A 16,156-nucleotide genomic window follows, 5' to 3' on the forward strand; every position below is an offset into this window, starting at 1 on the left:
GTTTTGCAATTCTTGAAGAACAAAAAGTGGAAGGATATGAATGAGAAGGCGTGTGAGGAACTTTAACATTTGTGTGAGGAACTTGAGATGAGTAGATTAAACTTGAGGTGATTAGAGCCTCTTGTTAAATCAGCTTTAAATATGAAAGGATATGCTGAGAAGGTAGAGATAATGAAATGGTTAAGCAAAATCTAGTGGTTTTGGAGATAGAGATGAACAAGACAAAGGAAAAACTAACAAATACAGAACAAAGTGTTGAGATGATAAAAAAAAATTGGTAAATGCAAAAGACGACTTCGAAGATAAGGATCTGGATGCAAAAATTTTGGTATGGAAAATTCTAGTCATTATATATGCATTGATAATGTAACAATATAGATATCCTAGATATACATAAGAATTTCAGTTCACCCAAATTATAATATCATTTATATTTGATAATATAATGTACTACATGGTTTATGTTTGCGTAGGTCTACCTATAACTTCTCTAGAAAATAAATTTGTATAAGCAATACCAATTGTTAACTATCGGTCTCTTAAGGCTTAATTTCTCAAAAGTCTATTTTGGCTATGAATTTCATACCAGGATGGTTTGAAGTAGCCCATCATTGCCATTTGCCAACTTATTTTAGGCCAGAAATTTCCGATTAATTCCATGTTCATTTTATCTTAATCTTATTTATTTAGCGTCAGAGATTCACTGTAGATCTATAGTAAATTTCATATTTATTTTAAAAATTATTTAAAAATGTATCTTTTAGAAAATATTTTAAAAATCTAAATCATGTTGCCTGCAGTAAAATTGTCAGTCACGATATTGGCAAAATATTTTAAGAAAATTAATTATTAATGATACATTTTTTAAAATCATATTTTATTATAATATATAATAAGATATTATATATGGGATAAAATAAGTATTCCCTCTTGTTAATAATATAACTATAATAAATACATGCTAATCAATAAAGGATATTTTAATTGAAAAAATAGTTTAACTATTACAAGGATTTTTTTTATTTTGAACCGAAAATTATTTCTAAAAGATGCTCTAGAAACAGAATTAGAGTATAAGATAATAAATTTTGGAGTTTAAATATAATTTTTAATTTTAATATATACATATATAATAAATTTTAAAATAAAATATTCTACTTAAATTTTTAATATGGACAATGAATTTTAAAAAATATAATTATAAGAAAAATTCTTAGGTAAACTCATCTTTTATACAATATTTTCCTTCAACTTTTGAAAGCAATGCAAACTGAGCTCTACTAGTAACAAAAGTTAACTTTAACTATTATTTAATCAAAAAAGGATCTAAAAAATCATAAAAAGTACCAAAAAAATTATAGTGCAATTTATTTTTATATATTTTTATTTTTTTAATATTATTAAAATATTGCTTTTACTTTTTTCCTTTGTTTTGAAATCGAATAAAACATTAAACTCTCGTGTATCATACGGGACTAAAATCTAGTTATTTTATATAACTAAACAAAAATAATATATATATATATATATATATATACGCACGCGCGCGCACTCTCCTATGTATGTATTGGATTACTTAGGTTCATTGTCATCTTCATATATATAAATATATATAGATATATGAATATGATAAATATAAAAAATGAATCTGCATGATCCAAAGATAAGGGTTTTTATAAATTCTGCACCTCTTGAGAACATCTTTTTAGAGATATTTGTGAAAGTAACTATCAAAGAATAGATGAGATAATTTCCTATAGCCAATCTCTTCTTCATGGACCACAAATTGAAAGCATGCATCTTATATAACATTCTCCATCACTGGAAAGTCTCTTACAATTATTGTTGAGCTTAAAGATAGGATAAAATCATGTTTAAGATAATTTAAGACAGTTTGTACTTAGAAAAAAAATCATAACATCTTAAGTTTGAAGACTTAATTAATATTAGAAAGATATTATTCCATGGTAATTTGAATTCACCATGTAATTATTTAAGTTAGGAGAATTTACTTAAAATGAAATAAATTTTTAAGATTTAATTTCAACATATTTTTAAATAAGGAGAAATTTACAAGGCTAAGTGAGATTAAAAAAATAGAATCTTAATTGTTTTATACTTACCTAAATATTATTTAAATTAGATTGAAACTAAATACAGTTAATATTTAATTTTTGGTTTCAAAAGAACCTTTATTAATAGTAATTAAATTATACTAGAAAATTTAAGTGTCAAAATATGGGGAGAAAATGGTAATTTTGATATATGTGTGTAATGTAAAAATAAAAAGATAGAAAAATACAAGATAAGATAACAAAAAAAAGACATAAATAAATAAAAATAATAATTAGTATTCAAGAAAAGCAAAAAAGAAAAAGAAAAGGTAAACCAAGGGTTGGCACGTGGCTCACTACTAGTTGGATAAAGGATACTACACATACCCTTGAATCATGATCAGCTGCTCCTCAAAATTCTTTCGGCAGCTGTGTAGAGAAATTTCGAGTGGGAGAGAGAGCGAGGTGCGCAGGGAGGGAAAAAATTTATGAAAGCCATATTCAATTATTTCAAGAATGGGTCAAGACTTTCTAAAGCCAGATAAGCATCCTAAAATTTACATTCTAGTCAATTTCATTAGGTTCTAGTGGATTTAAAATTAAAAAGAGATCCTAAAGACTAGATAAAGTTGTTAAGTGGTGATTCTAGAACTATTTTAAAATGATAGAAAATAGTTTGGAAACTCTATATAATTCTGGATAACTCTAAAAGCTATAGAAATTAATTTAAAACTCTTTAGAGCAACTTATGAATTAAAAGTGACTTTAGAAAACAAATTATAATTAATTAAAATTTAATTTAATTATTTACAACACATGCTCACGAACACTCTAAAATTAAAAAGTAATAATCAACATAATTTAAAATTATTTTATGAAGTCTTTGAGATAAATTGAGAAAATCTAAGATTGAAAAAACCTTAAATAAAATTAATAAGAATTTTTTAAAATAGTTTTAGAGTTACAAATAACTCTCACAAGTACTTTGTGACAGCTTTAGAGTAAGAAATAAATTAAATTAAATTTGAATTGATTTGATTTCAATTTCCTGATTTTCTTGTTTGTAGATGTGTAAGGAGCATTTTAGGAATTTTTTAATTTTAGGTTAGATGTTTTAGTTAGCTAGAGGACCTTTTACAAAGAGACTTCAAGTTTTGTTGGTGAATTCAAATCCAAGTAACTTATTTTTATATTACCTTATATGCTAGTGTGGGTAAATGTTGAACTGTTTGTATACTAATAATGAATTGAACCTAAATAGCATATTTGTAATAATGTTTTGTTAAAACTCGGCCTCGTGGTTAACAAAGTAGTTTTTTTTTTCCGTGAATCTTTAGTAAAACTTTGGTTAGTGAAAAAACCTAGAAATTTTTATAACTGTTTGTTTGGAATTTCTAGGATTAGATAGACTCATATTGACAGTAATTTAATTGGTTGGAGTTTGGTTGAGTTTTTTGAATTGATATAACATATGAAGTTTGAAAGTGTTTATATGATGATAAACATTGTAATTTTTTAGACTACTCAGTGTGAAAATTATAATTTGATGTAGAACATATTGGAATTATGATGTTATGAGGTGGTTGTAAGTTATGAATTTTGTAATAACCCAAAAATTTAATTAAAATTTAAAATTGAGTGTAAAGAATTTTAATTATATTTTTATTTATTTTGAGGTAGGTTAATAATAGTGAATTGGTTGCTTAATGGTAATGATTTTGGATGTCCCTGGATAGGTCTAGAATTTGAATCTCCCTAGAGTACAAATGGGGATTTTTTTTTTATTTCCTTCAGCTTGTTTTTAGCTTGGGTGAGATTACCATATTGCCCTTATAATAATAATAATAATAATAATAATAATAATAATAATATTAATATTAGAGAGATTAGAGAAACAAAAGATGCATGATTATCCTCTACTCTGTTTTCCATTTTCCATTTTTGAACATTCCAGAGGCAAGAGAGAGTGAGAGCTTGACCTACATCGTCCTTCTCTACCTTCCCCATTTTTCTTCCGATCTAGTTCAGGTCGCTGGCGAGGGTGTGAAGGGATTCTTCCTCCTCTGTCTGAACAACCATGGAAGTGTGTCGAGACTCTGTTCCTTCTTCCTCCTCTATTCGTCCCTTCTTCGTGTTTCTGCTGTGGATTTTGCCGTCGATTTTTCTCTTTCTCATGCTCGCCATAGCCGTTTCTACTCGTCCTCTTTTTTTATTTTAGTAGCAGTGTCGAAGATCTCCCCTCTTTTTCTACTTCGTCGTTGTCTGTGTGTTGGTATGTATGGAACTCATCCGTCTTCTCGCTTATAACTTCATTAATCTAAGTAGGAGCTCCAGGTTCTCTTTGCTCTTGCTTTTGTGCGCACGGATATATGTATGTTTTAATGGTTGAGATTGTGATTCTCCCTTATGTTGCTGTATGTGTTTGAGGAGGGAGGGGAAATTGATTCAACTTGGAATTCTAGTGTTAGGATTACGATCAAGATGAGAATGGATGGATTTCGTTTTCTCTGAGCTGAAATTTGATTTTTGAATTAGAAATGAAAATTTTGATATAACCATTAGTATTATTGACTTGATGGAATTTTATCACTAATTGCTGACTAGCTTTCTTGCATAATACATATATTATGCTTCATTTTAAGATTTGCAAATCCATGCACTTATGCTACTGAAAGTGTTGGAGAAAAGATGATGATAGATACCCTTTGCCATTATATGACAGCTGTGATGTGGTGGAGAAAAATAATTAACAGTTAGTAGGGTAAATTAGCCTCTTTTAGTTTTATTGTTTACGCATTGTGAATTAAAGAGGTCAAAATATAGTTTTGCATAAATGTAAATGAAGGGGTTGAGTAACATATATTAGGGGTTTTGATTGAATGTCTTAAAGGTAACTTTACTGATGTTTTAGACCATTTCAATGAAAAATTTGTATATGCGGTTTTCATCATATTGCCTTTGGAAGTTGTTTTAGTTTTTTTTTTTTTTTTAGAAACTTGATTCACATATAGCAGCAAATTAGGTGCAAAATAGCAGGAATCATTTTCTTGACAATGTCATTCTTAAAACAAAACCTTCTCATTGAAATAGAGTAAAATTCTTATATGATCATTTAATAAATGTCATAAGTTAAATTAAACATACAATCTCTTCCTTTAAGTGATATGAATGTGTAACTTTTGCACGACTTGCCTACTGAATTTTGAGTAGTAAAGAGCTTATGATTGAAAGAAATCACTTTGGTATTTGTCTGCTTATATACACATTCACGCACTCTTGGTTAAAGTTTTGTTATGCGATAAAGAAATGTTAGAAAGACAAGTTAAAATATTATCAAAGTGTTGGATAGAGATGTAGATATATAAAACATTGAATAGATGTGGAAACTGAGACTTACATTATAATGAATTAGAACTTGGTTGGTTTTGGCATTGGCAATATTGGAAGAAAATTTATTTAACTTGAGAAAAGGCCATTAAATCTTCCTTTCACATTGATTAGGGTGTTTAGAGGAAGGAAGATTTGATTGAAGTTCTAAAGAGTAAATTTTAATACTTGGAAACACTGTAAGTAAGTGGATAACGTCCAAATCAATTTATATTTTGAAAAATTTCCTTTTGTCAAATATTATTTTCAACAATTTACAGTTATAAATATACGTTTCTCTAGCACTGATTATTGTTGTTTAATTAAATTTCTTTAGCTCTTGAAGTTGTCATGATATATACTTATACAATTGACAAAAAATGCTTTTATAAATTTTAGTTTTCTTTTATTCAATAAAGACAATCATGAAAATTGGTGAAGAAGTTTATGAAACATTAGTTGTAAATCTTTATATTTAAAAAGATTGATGTTTTAAACAGTTCATGCTGGTTTGATATTGAGAAGAAAAAAATTTATTTTGAAAATGATAATTTTCTCACATGTTAGAAAATAAATTTTAAGGGGATTTTATACAGAACACTGGTTGCTAACGGTAGTTTCGTTAGCCTTTGGTACGTCATGGTCAATGATTAGCTAGTTTAATTTTTGTGAGTTTTGTTCTCACGTTTGTTATTCGTAGGTCTTGTACTTGCATTTGTTTTCATGGCTTTGAGCCGTGTTTGATTAGCATTACCCTTGTGGACTATGTGTCTATGTTTGTTTCGTGGCTTCGATCACATCTAGTTATTTACCCTCATGGACTGTGTGTCTACGTTTCTTTTCATGGCATAAGTTACATTTGATTATTTACCCTCATGAATTGTGTGTTTGTGTTTGTGAATTGTTCTGATAAATTTCCAAAAATATGAATTTTTAATTAATTGATGATTTCATACTCTAATGGCTTTCAAATTGTAAATGTTATTTATTTACTTAATATATTTATTTTGTCAAGATTAAATGTTAAAGTTGCTTTGGCATTTAAGATCTAAAGTTTCATGATATTGAAGTTGTATATAAATTTTTATTATATTACATTATTTTTTTTATTTCCATAACTGTTGCACATTATCCATTTTTTTATTTCTTTTAATTATTATAATTGGAATGTTATTCACTAGAAATTATTATTTTGGTCTCAAGTAAGTTAGTTGATATTGTGCCTTCCACTGAACATTGAGGGGCTGTATTTAGTTGAAGTGAAGAACTGTAGATTAAGTTTCTTTAAATGTAAACTTATATCCATGTATTATATTTTATAAATTTAAGTGTCAAGTTCCCCACATAAGCTGTAGTTAGGGTTCTCATAGTCTTTATTGATAAGGGGAGGTCCTGCCAAAATTTTCACAAAAAAGTCTAAAAAATCTTTTATTTATATAAAAATATTGTAATGAATTCCAATCCTATTTTAAATAATTTAAAATATCATATTAGAGTTCCTTCATCAAGGCTTAAGGGATGTATAATGGTTTACATCCTGTGTCGATTACCCTCTTGTTTTTTTAGGGCATGATAGATTTAAACTGAGAAAATGAGTCTAGATTGTGATCATGCATTTGCCCCCATATGGCATGCACTAGGTGGCTTTTGATATGTACCTGAGCTACTCTAATTCCTTTGACCAAGGTCAGGACAAGCTCAATATCATTTGGCCACTCCTTATAGTTGAAATGGGAGGTTGAGGCTTGATGAGAAGTGATAGGACATTTGGTTGGGCACCATCCCCTATCACTTAGAATCTCAACCTGAGGAAATAAGGAGAAGATAACGTGAAATAAAGAAAGGATAAAAACATGTAAACTATTGTTGAAAAGAATTTTGAGATATTATCTGGCTTGCTATGTGAAATCAATATAATTGTTATCTAAATATTAAGTGTATTATGATATTTCCCTGAGTTGTATGGTTTAGACTTTCTAACATGCTTGTACTTTTAAGTTTAATAATGAAGAGGTGTTTATTCTTTTGCAAGCATGCTATCTTTCTTGAATTATGATTTAAACTTTTCTAGCATGCTTGCTTGAGATATAATGCTTATATATATATATATATATATTGTTTGGATGTATGTTTACTCCTTCCTCAAGCATGCTATCTTGTGATGCTATAGTATCTTTTGAAATTGTTTATAGATGAATGGTAATTGCAGATTGTGAAAACCTATTAGGTTGGGTTATTTTATCGACTTAAGAAACACTGTAACCTTCAAAGAGGTTACTAAGATATTATCTCACTCATATTTTAAATACCACAAGAATGACCAATGAAGCTTCGATAAGGGAATAGGTGTAAGGACCACTAGCTCCTTGAGGATTATAGTTTAGAGAACAACTCTATTGCCACACTATAGGAATAGTTGCCTTTATTAAATTGTTTATTTAATACTTTTGCTTTTGTTTTACTTTGAAATTTATGTGTTTAGAAAAAGAGAACTTACCATAGTGGGTACTTGCTAGTTAATTAAGCTTGTTAAATATCATGGTATGATTAAAGTCAATCCTTTCTCTGAAACTAGTCCCTTTCCTACCATGGTAGTTAAAGTCCTTTTCTACTATAGTAAAGGACAATTAGGTTTTGGTTTTGGATGATGTTGTTGTGACATCCTAAAAATTTAATCCTCATTAACTAAGCCTAATTACGATAATTGAGTGTGTTAATGTGATGTGTGGACAAAAAATTCTAATAGGGGTGTTTGATTGTAATTTTAGCCCTAAATTTGGTCTGAAGTGAAGTCGGGTTACTTGAATATGAAAAGTGAGAAAAATAGAAGAAAGAGGCTTTGTGTTACATGTTTCAGTGTGCACAACCTCCACCATAGTGCATGTGTTCCATTTCACTAGCTTGGACCTCTTTATGCCATTCGCCGTGGTGCATAATGTGTACACCATGGCACATGGTCAAAAATCTATAAAAATAAAGCATGATTAGACTCGAAAATCAAAAGAGGAAGAAATAGAAAATGAAGATCAAGAAAAATTCTCTATTAAGGTTTGCTATACTGGAGGTTGGGAGTATTTTGGAGTTAGAGAATACCCAAGGTAAGTGTACTAAACTTCCTAATCCCTTTCTATTCCATTTTCTTGAAGAGATAAGGTTTAAGTTGGAGAAATGATTTTTGGTTTATATAGGCTATGTGTCTGAACCCATTGACTTAAATAGAGTTAATAAAATTTTTTTAGGTTATTTAAACCTAGCATTAATGGCTTTATAAGCAGTTGGTTGGTAAATGCTACTAATTTCTAAAAATAGGCATAAATGAGGTGGTTGGAGTTGTTTTGAAGCCATTGATAGTAGTTTTTAATATAAGTTAAAGAAACTTAATAAACTTAATGGGTATGTTTGATATTGAGAGGTTGTGATTTTGGGTAATTGGAACGATGAGATAAAGTGTTAAAAATTATACAAATGAGGATGTTATTGATTATCATTTTGTTATATTGTAGACTAACCAAAATTTGGCATCATTCAAGCTTGAAAAGTGCTTTAGAAGTTTGTGTTTTGGGTGAATTGGAATGATGAGATAAAGTGTTGAAAATTATACAAATGAGGATGTTATTGATTATCCTTGTGGTTGCATTATAGACTAACCAAAATTTGGCCCTATTGGTTCCTATACTCTAAGCTTCAAGTTAATTCTTGTCTTATACATTAATGATTTTCAAGTTTGATTAGATACATATATAAGGTGATTATAGGATGAAGGATCAAGAACTAAAGGATATATTATGCAATAAAATAGCATGGTCTATTAGAAATTTCAGCACTTTAAAGATCAATACACCATATTATTCTGAGGTTTTCACTATAAGCAATCGTGCTTGGTAATTGAAATCTATCTTGCACATCCTTTATCTCTTGTTTTCTTAAGAATATCTTTTTTGATAAATGCAACAATTCCTCATTTCTTTCTTCTCTACTTTTTCATCTATTGTCATATTTCTTTTTAGTTATATCAATGATAATGAGGATTTTCTAAATTTGGCCAAAATTATATGTAAACATTGTTTTATGGGGGTTGGGAGAATTGTTGCAAGAAAGTTACTGCATATAGAGGATGACAAGATAAGAAGTCTTTAACAATGTATTTGTGTATAGCTGGTACTTCAAGTTTGCTCAAGGGTGGAGTATATATGCAAATTAGGCCATAACTGTGCTCAATCAAGTTTCCAAGGAAAAATATGTTAAAATAGATTTCTTCTCATATTTATTCATTATTATTAAGTGAAGTTGTGAGCATATATTATTTTTTATTTTCTTGCAATCCCAATTTGATTTGATGTATGTTTGAGTGAATGATATGTAGATGTAGGTAGAGGTGGGAATCAGGGTGGGCTTAGCCCTTATGGCCCTAGCTCTTACGGGTTCAAGCCCTAAAGCTCGGTTATCTAAAATTTGACGTAATTTTGAAGTCTAACCCTTATTTACAAGGCTTAAGGCAAGGCCTTTAAGCCCTCTTTCCTACAAAAATCTAACAATTTAATCTAAACATAGAATATTCTAAAATTGAACATAAAATAAATTAAAGTCTTACATAAAATTTAACAAGGATTTAAAATTTAAAATTTAAGATGAATAAAATCTTCATCAATGTAAATGTAAATATAAATCCTCCTCCTCATCATTTAAAAATAAAATATTAGATCCCTAAGATGTATGTTCACTTGTTGAAGATGGAAGTGGAGATTTAATGTCAATTATCTTTGCAACTTTTTTTTCCTCATCTACAATAAATATTAACCAAATTGTGTCATTGTCAGTCAAATATATGTATGTATGTGTGTATATGTATATAAGATAACTTGGCTTATCAGAGCTTGAAAGGCCACTTGGACTCGAGCCCTTTTTCACAGGGCTTATTAGGGCCAGACCCTCAAGCCTAGTTACTTTAAGAAAAATTTAATTTCTAAAGCCCTAATCCTTATTTAAACAAGGCCTATAGGCCCGGCTCTTTAGGTCAGGCCCTTATTCCTGGTTTTAGATGTAGGTCTACTCGTTAAGATTTGTGCAGATATTCATGATCAAGATTACCATATTTTCTTGCCCTTGAGTCAACTTCAAGACCCATCTAGTAGGTATATTTCAAAGGATGAATGTATTGCTGAAGTTGAAATCTAATTGATAAGATCTGAAGGCATTAATAAGCCAACAAATTACCGTTCTTATCCTTCTTCATTCAAAGAAGTCAAAAAAGCTCTTGTAGATCCAAAAAAAGATGAGGTTGATCTCAAGGATTTCGGAAGAATAGAGAAGTCATTAGTTCCACTACTAGAGCAAGTTTGTTGGTCTCATCCTTCATTATTGGAATGTAGGAGCAATAGAAGTTGTAGGTTCATAGAGTGGGCATTTAAAGCTTGGGGTTGAGTTTGCAATTTCTAGAAAACAAGAAGTGGAAGGATATGATGAATGAGGAGGTGTGTGATCAACTTTAATGTCTGTGGGAAGAACTTGAGATGAGTGGATTAGAGTTGAGTTGGCTTGAGCCTATTGTTAAATCTACTTTAAATATGAGATGATATAAGGAGAAGGTAGAGAAAGTGAACATGTTAAAGCAAAACTTGATCATTTCAACTATTTACATTCACAAAAAATAAATGCATTTAATGTATTTAAAGAAAAATGAAAAATCATAATAAATTTAAAATTAAAATTTTAGTTTCAAACCAAATGATGCTTATATTTGCTGTCATTCTTTCATCAAACCAATGAATATAAAGAATTCAATTAAAAAAACTTAATCCTATTAATATTGGCTTAAGCGTAACTATTAGGGAAATGATTGTAGAAACATTTTTAATTGTAGTTGTCCTAATGACAAGACTACCTCCCTTCAAGCCTAAGATCCAAAGCTTGAACACTACACTATATGTGTGGGTGAGTTGCAAATATATAATTGATTTTTTTTAAAAAAATTCTATCAAATTATCTGTGAGATAGTATATTATTTTTTTATAGAATTATATTACTTTTTTGTCATGAAAAACAATTTGGTTCGTATATTCTTTATTTGGTGGTTTATGCTTTTGAGGAATCTTGGGTTACGCAAGTGAATGGACAACATTAGCATTAATAAAGAATTACTCGATACCTACTCTGCATTTTAAATATCTGAGTCTCAAGAATAATGATATGCATCATAGAATCTCTTCATGTAACAAGAAAGGAACATCCATTTTCCTGTTTCTCATTATTTGTTTTCTTTTCCTTTTCAATCCCATTATAATTCCTCTTCCATTGACTTTTAATGCATTTTTCTTTTGCCACATTCACTGCTAGGCTTGTGTGAATTAATTTTGAAGTTTGAATTATTTTGTTTTGGTGATAATCAAGTATGAAACTATTTTTTGGAATTATATATGTCAATTAAGGGGCTTTTGGTTTTATTATATGCAAGCATCGATAATAAGTTAATGATCCGATGAAGAGTCAAGAGCTTAAGGATATAACATACAAGAAAATAACATGGATTATAGCAACTTTAGGTCATTAAAGACCAATACTCCATATCATTTTAAGGTTTTCACGATCAGCGGTTAGGCTTGGTAGAATGAAATCTATCATACACATGTATTTTTAGTCTCTAGCTTCCATCAAAATCTCTTGTCTCATATTCTATAAATACAATTCCTTACTTCTTTCTTCATCTTTTTAGGTCCTTTTATGTGTGCGTGTGCGTGTGCGTGTGTGTTGTAGGAAAATTGTGTTGTACAAAGGAACACAGTACTTGATTATGTTTTTAGGATTAGCTTATGTTTCAAGTTTACATCAAGGTTGGAGTATATATATAGCTTACACTCTCACCATGATTAATCAAGTTTGCAGTAAAAGTTCTAAAAAAGAAGGTATCATTCTATGCTGCTTCACATTGTTTATTCTTCTTCCATTCAGCATTAGTGTAAATAAATATTAGATTATGAATGCCACATTATTACAAGTATGCTATAAATTTAAATTGGAATGGGATGAATTGTAATCATAATCTTTCATTAGTGTTCCTTTAATGCAGATTTAGAACACAAGTTTGATAATGTTTATAGTTAGGGTTATCCATCTTCTATGGAATTGACTTGACTTGAGGACCCATTTAATGGCTATATTTTGAATGATAAATGCATCGTTGAAGTTGAATTTTCTAAAGTAAGCCCTACAGGCACTTGATTATTAGTCCTAAAGGATGACATCACTGAGTTTAATGATTTGGAGCTAATAAAGAAAGCAATGGTTCTACTGCTAGAGGAGGCTTGTTTATGGCATCCTTTATTAATGGACTATAAGCAGAAGAGAAGTCATAAGTTTATTGAGTGGATTCTTACTGTATTGAATCAAGTTCTGCAATTCTTGAAGAACAAGAAGTGGAAGGATATGAATGAGAAGGCATGTGAAGAGCTTTAGCATTTGTAGGAGGAACTTGAGATGAGTAGATTAGACTTGAGGTGGCTGGAGCCTCTTGTTAAATTTGCTTTAAATATGAAAGGATATGTGAGAAGGTAGGGACAATGAAAAGGTTGAAGCAAAACTTGGTGGTTTTAGTGATAGAGATGAACAAGACAACATAAAAAATTATAACTAGTCATGTTTTTCATCAGTCATAAATAGTTTGATTTATGATAATTTCAATGCACCAAAACATGGATAGTTTATATAGAAAATGGATTTAGATGCTGAGCTCATTTATAAGAAAAACTTGATCAATTCAACTATTCACATTCACCAAAAAAACAAAAAAAAAAGTAAATACATTTAATGTATTTAAATAAAAATGAAAAATCATAATTAATTTAAAATTGTAATTTTAGTTTCAAAACAAATGATGCTGATGTTTGCTATCATTTTTTCTTCAAACCTATGAATATAAAGAATTCAATTTAAAAAAACTTAATCCAATTAATATTGGCTTAAGCATGACTATTAGGAAAATGATAGTAAAAATATTTGTAATTACAATTGCCTCACTGACAAGGCTATCTCCCTTCAAGCTTAAGGTCTAAAGCTCAAACCCTATATTGGTATGTGCATGTGAGTTGTAAATTTAGAATTGATTCATATTCCTAAAAGAAAATTGCCTTTGAAATTATATTTGAGATAGTATATTGTTTTCTATAGAAAAATATTACTTTTGTTGTTGTGAAAAACAATTTGGTTCGGTGTAGACTTTATTTGGTGGTTTATGCTAGTATGGAATCTTAGGTTATATAAGTCAATGGACAACATTGGCATTGGTAAAGAATTACTTAGTACCTATTCTGCATTTGAAAATTTTAAGTCTCAAGAATAATGACATGCATCTTGGAATCTCTTCCTTGTATGCAATAAGAAAGGAACATCCATCTTCTTGTTTCTCATGCTTTGTTTCCTTTTCTATTATAATCCTTTTATATTTCCTCTTCCTCTAACTTTTAACACATTTTGTTTTGCCATATTCATTGCTAGCCTTGACATGTTGGTTTTAATTCCTATTCACCCTTTGGCTTGTGTGAATGAATTCCAATTTGTGATAATAAAGTATGAAACTATTTTTTGGTATTCTATTATGTCAATTGAAGAGCTTTTGATTTTTATTATATGCAGGAATCAATCATAAGTTGATTATATAATGAAGATTCAGGAGCCTAAGGATATAACATACAAGAAAATAGCATGGACTATCAGCAACTTTAGTTCATTGAAGACCAATACTGCACACATTTCTGAGGATTTCATAATCGGCGGTTATGCTTGGTAGAATGAAATCTATCATAAACACATATTTTTCATATCTTACTTTCATCAAAATCTCTTATTCTATAAATACAATTCCTCACTTATTTCTTTATCTATTTTCATTCATCATGTGTGTGTATTTTTTTTATAGGAATATTCAGTTGTACAAAGGAATACAAGATGGGAAGTACTTGGTTATAATTTTGCATGTAGCTGATGTTTCGAGTTTGCCTCAAGGTTGGAGTATATATGCAGTCTGTACTTTCACTATGGTCAATCAAGTTTACAATGAGAGATCTGAAAAAAGAGGTTTGAATCTGTGCTCCTTGACATTGTTTATTCTTCTTCTATTTGGCAGTAGTGTGAATAAATATTATACAGTGAAGGTATCATTATTACAAGTGTACTATAATTTTAAATTGGAATGGGATGAATTATAATCTTATTCTTTCATTGATGTTCCTTTAATGCAGATATAAAAGACAAGTTCAATAATTCTTGTCATTGGAGTTTTCTATATTATGTGGAATTGACTAGGCTTCAGGACCCATCTAATGGCTATATTTTGAATGATAAATGCATTGTTGAAGTTGAATTGTCTAAAGTAAGCCCTATAGGCACTCGAGCATTGGTCCCAAAGGATGATGCTACAGCTGAGTTCAAGGATTTAGGACTAATAGAGAAAGAATTGGTTCCATTGCTAGAGGAGGCTTGTTTATGGCATCCTTCATTGATGGATTGTAAGCAAAAGAAAAGTCGTAAGTTTGTTGAGTGGGCATTTACTGCATTGGGTCGAGTTTTACAATTCTTGAAGAACAAGAAGTGGAAGGATATGAATGAGAAGGCGTGTAAGGAGCTTCAGCATTTGTGGGAGGAACTTGAGATGAGTAGATTAGACTTGAGGTGGCTAGAGCCTCTTGTAAAATCTGCTTTAAATATGAGAGGATATGCTGAGAAGGTAGAAAAAGTGAACATGTTGAAGCAAGACTTGAGGGTTTTGGAAACAAAAATGAACAAGATCAAGGAAAAGCTGGCAAGCACAGAACAAAGCATTGAGATGACAAGAAGAGAATTAGTAAATGCAGAAGATGACTTTGAAGAGAAGGATTTGGAAGAAAATATTAGATATAGACAACCCTAGGCCTATACATGATAATTCCATAAAAGAATCCTAGATATATATGCATTATGCGCTGTGAAATACCATAAAAAAATTCAATAAAAAATGTTGCATATCTTAAAAATGAAAAGTTTAGAATATGTGTTGGTCAATAAGAAAAAGAATATGTATTGGTGTTGAGTTGATCCAAGTATTGAAATGCAAAGTAGAGAAAAAAATAAAGAAAAAAGAAATGAAGAGAAGAAAAAAAAACAATGTAAGGTTATGCATATAAAAAAGCATATATTAATTAACATTTTAAAAGTATTTTCTTGTAGTTTTATTTTAGGAGAATCACATTTAAGGACTTGTCAAGAAAAATGTTCACAAATAATGATCAATACAAAATGAATTGTTGTTAAAATCATTCTTACCAAGTCCTTTAATGTGATTCTCCCATTTGTTTTTCCTCTCTTTAGTTCTCTTCTCTTTTCCAAGAATTTTTCCAGCTATATATGTTGATCTCAAGTTAAATATATTATATTTATTTTATTTTTCATTTATAATAAAATCTATATATTTTTTGATTTGATTTTAGATTTGATGATGCCCTTACCAAATTAAAGTAACAAAGACTAAAGTATAAATATATCCCAATTATTTTTAGAAAGACTTAATTAATATCTTTAAATATTTAAAAGCACAAAATGGTCCCTATATTTTACAAAATGGTACAATGTTATTCCATAGAAGAAAGACATTTACAAAGTTTCCTTGGCATACAATTAAGGTATCAACATCCTTTTTTCTAGAAAATAAAATAAAAATAATAAATGTATATGGGTCCTACTTTTTTCTTCACTCCTCTTCCTCCTCCTCC

General features: G+C 29.4%; 1 protein-coding gene across 1 annotated transcript; it reads left to right on the forward strand.

Annotated features, from left to right (window-relative positions):
- Positions 1-14,070: 14,070 nt before the first annotated feature.
- On the forward strand, positions 14,071-15,367 carry LOC129302662 (protein RESTRICTED TEV MOVEMENT 3-like). The gene is made up of 3 exons (XM_054941567.1): positions 14,071-14,195; positions 14,329-14,486; positions 14,651-15,367. The coding sequence occupies exons 1-3, from the start codon at positions 14,071-14,073 to the stop codon at positions 15,316-15,318; spliced, it is 951 nt and encodes a 316-aa protein (XP_054797542.1). The 3' UTR covers positions 15,319-15,367.
- The last annotated feature ends 789 nt before the right edge of the window (positions 15,368-16,156 follow it).

Source organism: Prosopis cineraria, unplaced genomic scaffold (genome assembly GCF_029017545.1).
Source record: "Prosopis cineraria cultivar Desert tree isolate PC_DT_omini unplaced genomic scaffold, ASM2901754v1 PC2, whole genome shotgun sequence".
In the NCBI taxonomy this organism is placed as follows: domain Eukaryota; kingdom Viridiplantae; phylum Streptophyta; class Magnoliopsida; order Fabales; family Fabaceae; genus Prosopis; species Prosopis cineraria.

Excerpts from the sequence above, each read along its gene's own strand:
- LOC129302662 (XM_054941567.1), top strand. The coding sequence starts at position 14,071 with ATGAAGATTCAGGAGCCTAAGGATATAACATACAAGAAAATAGCATGG. Across the intron at positions 14,196-14,328 it reads ATAATCGGCGGTTATGCTTG|GAATATTCAGTTGTACAAAG; the intron begins GTAGAATGAAAT and ends TTTTTTTTATAG. Across the intron at positions 14,487-14,650 it reads TGAGAGATCTGAAAAAAGAG|ATATAAAAGACAAGTTCAAT; the intron begins GTTTGAATCTGT and ends CCTTTAATGCAG.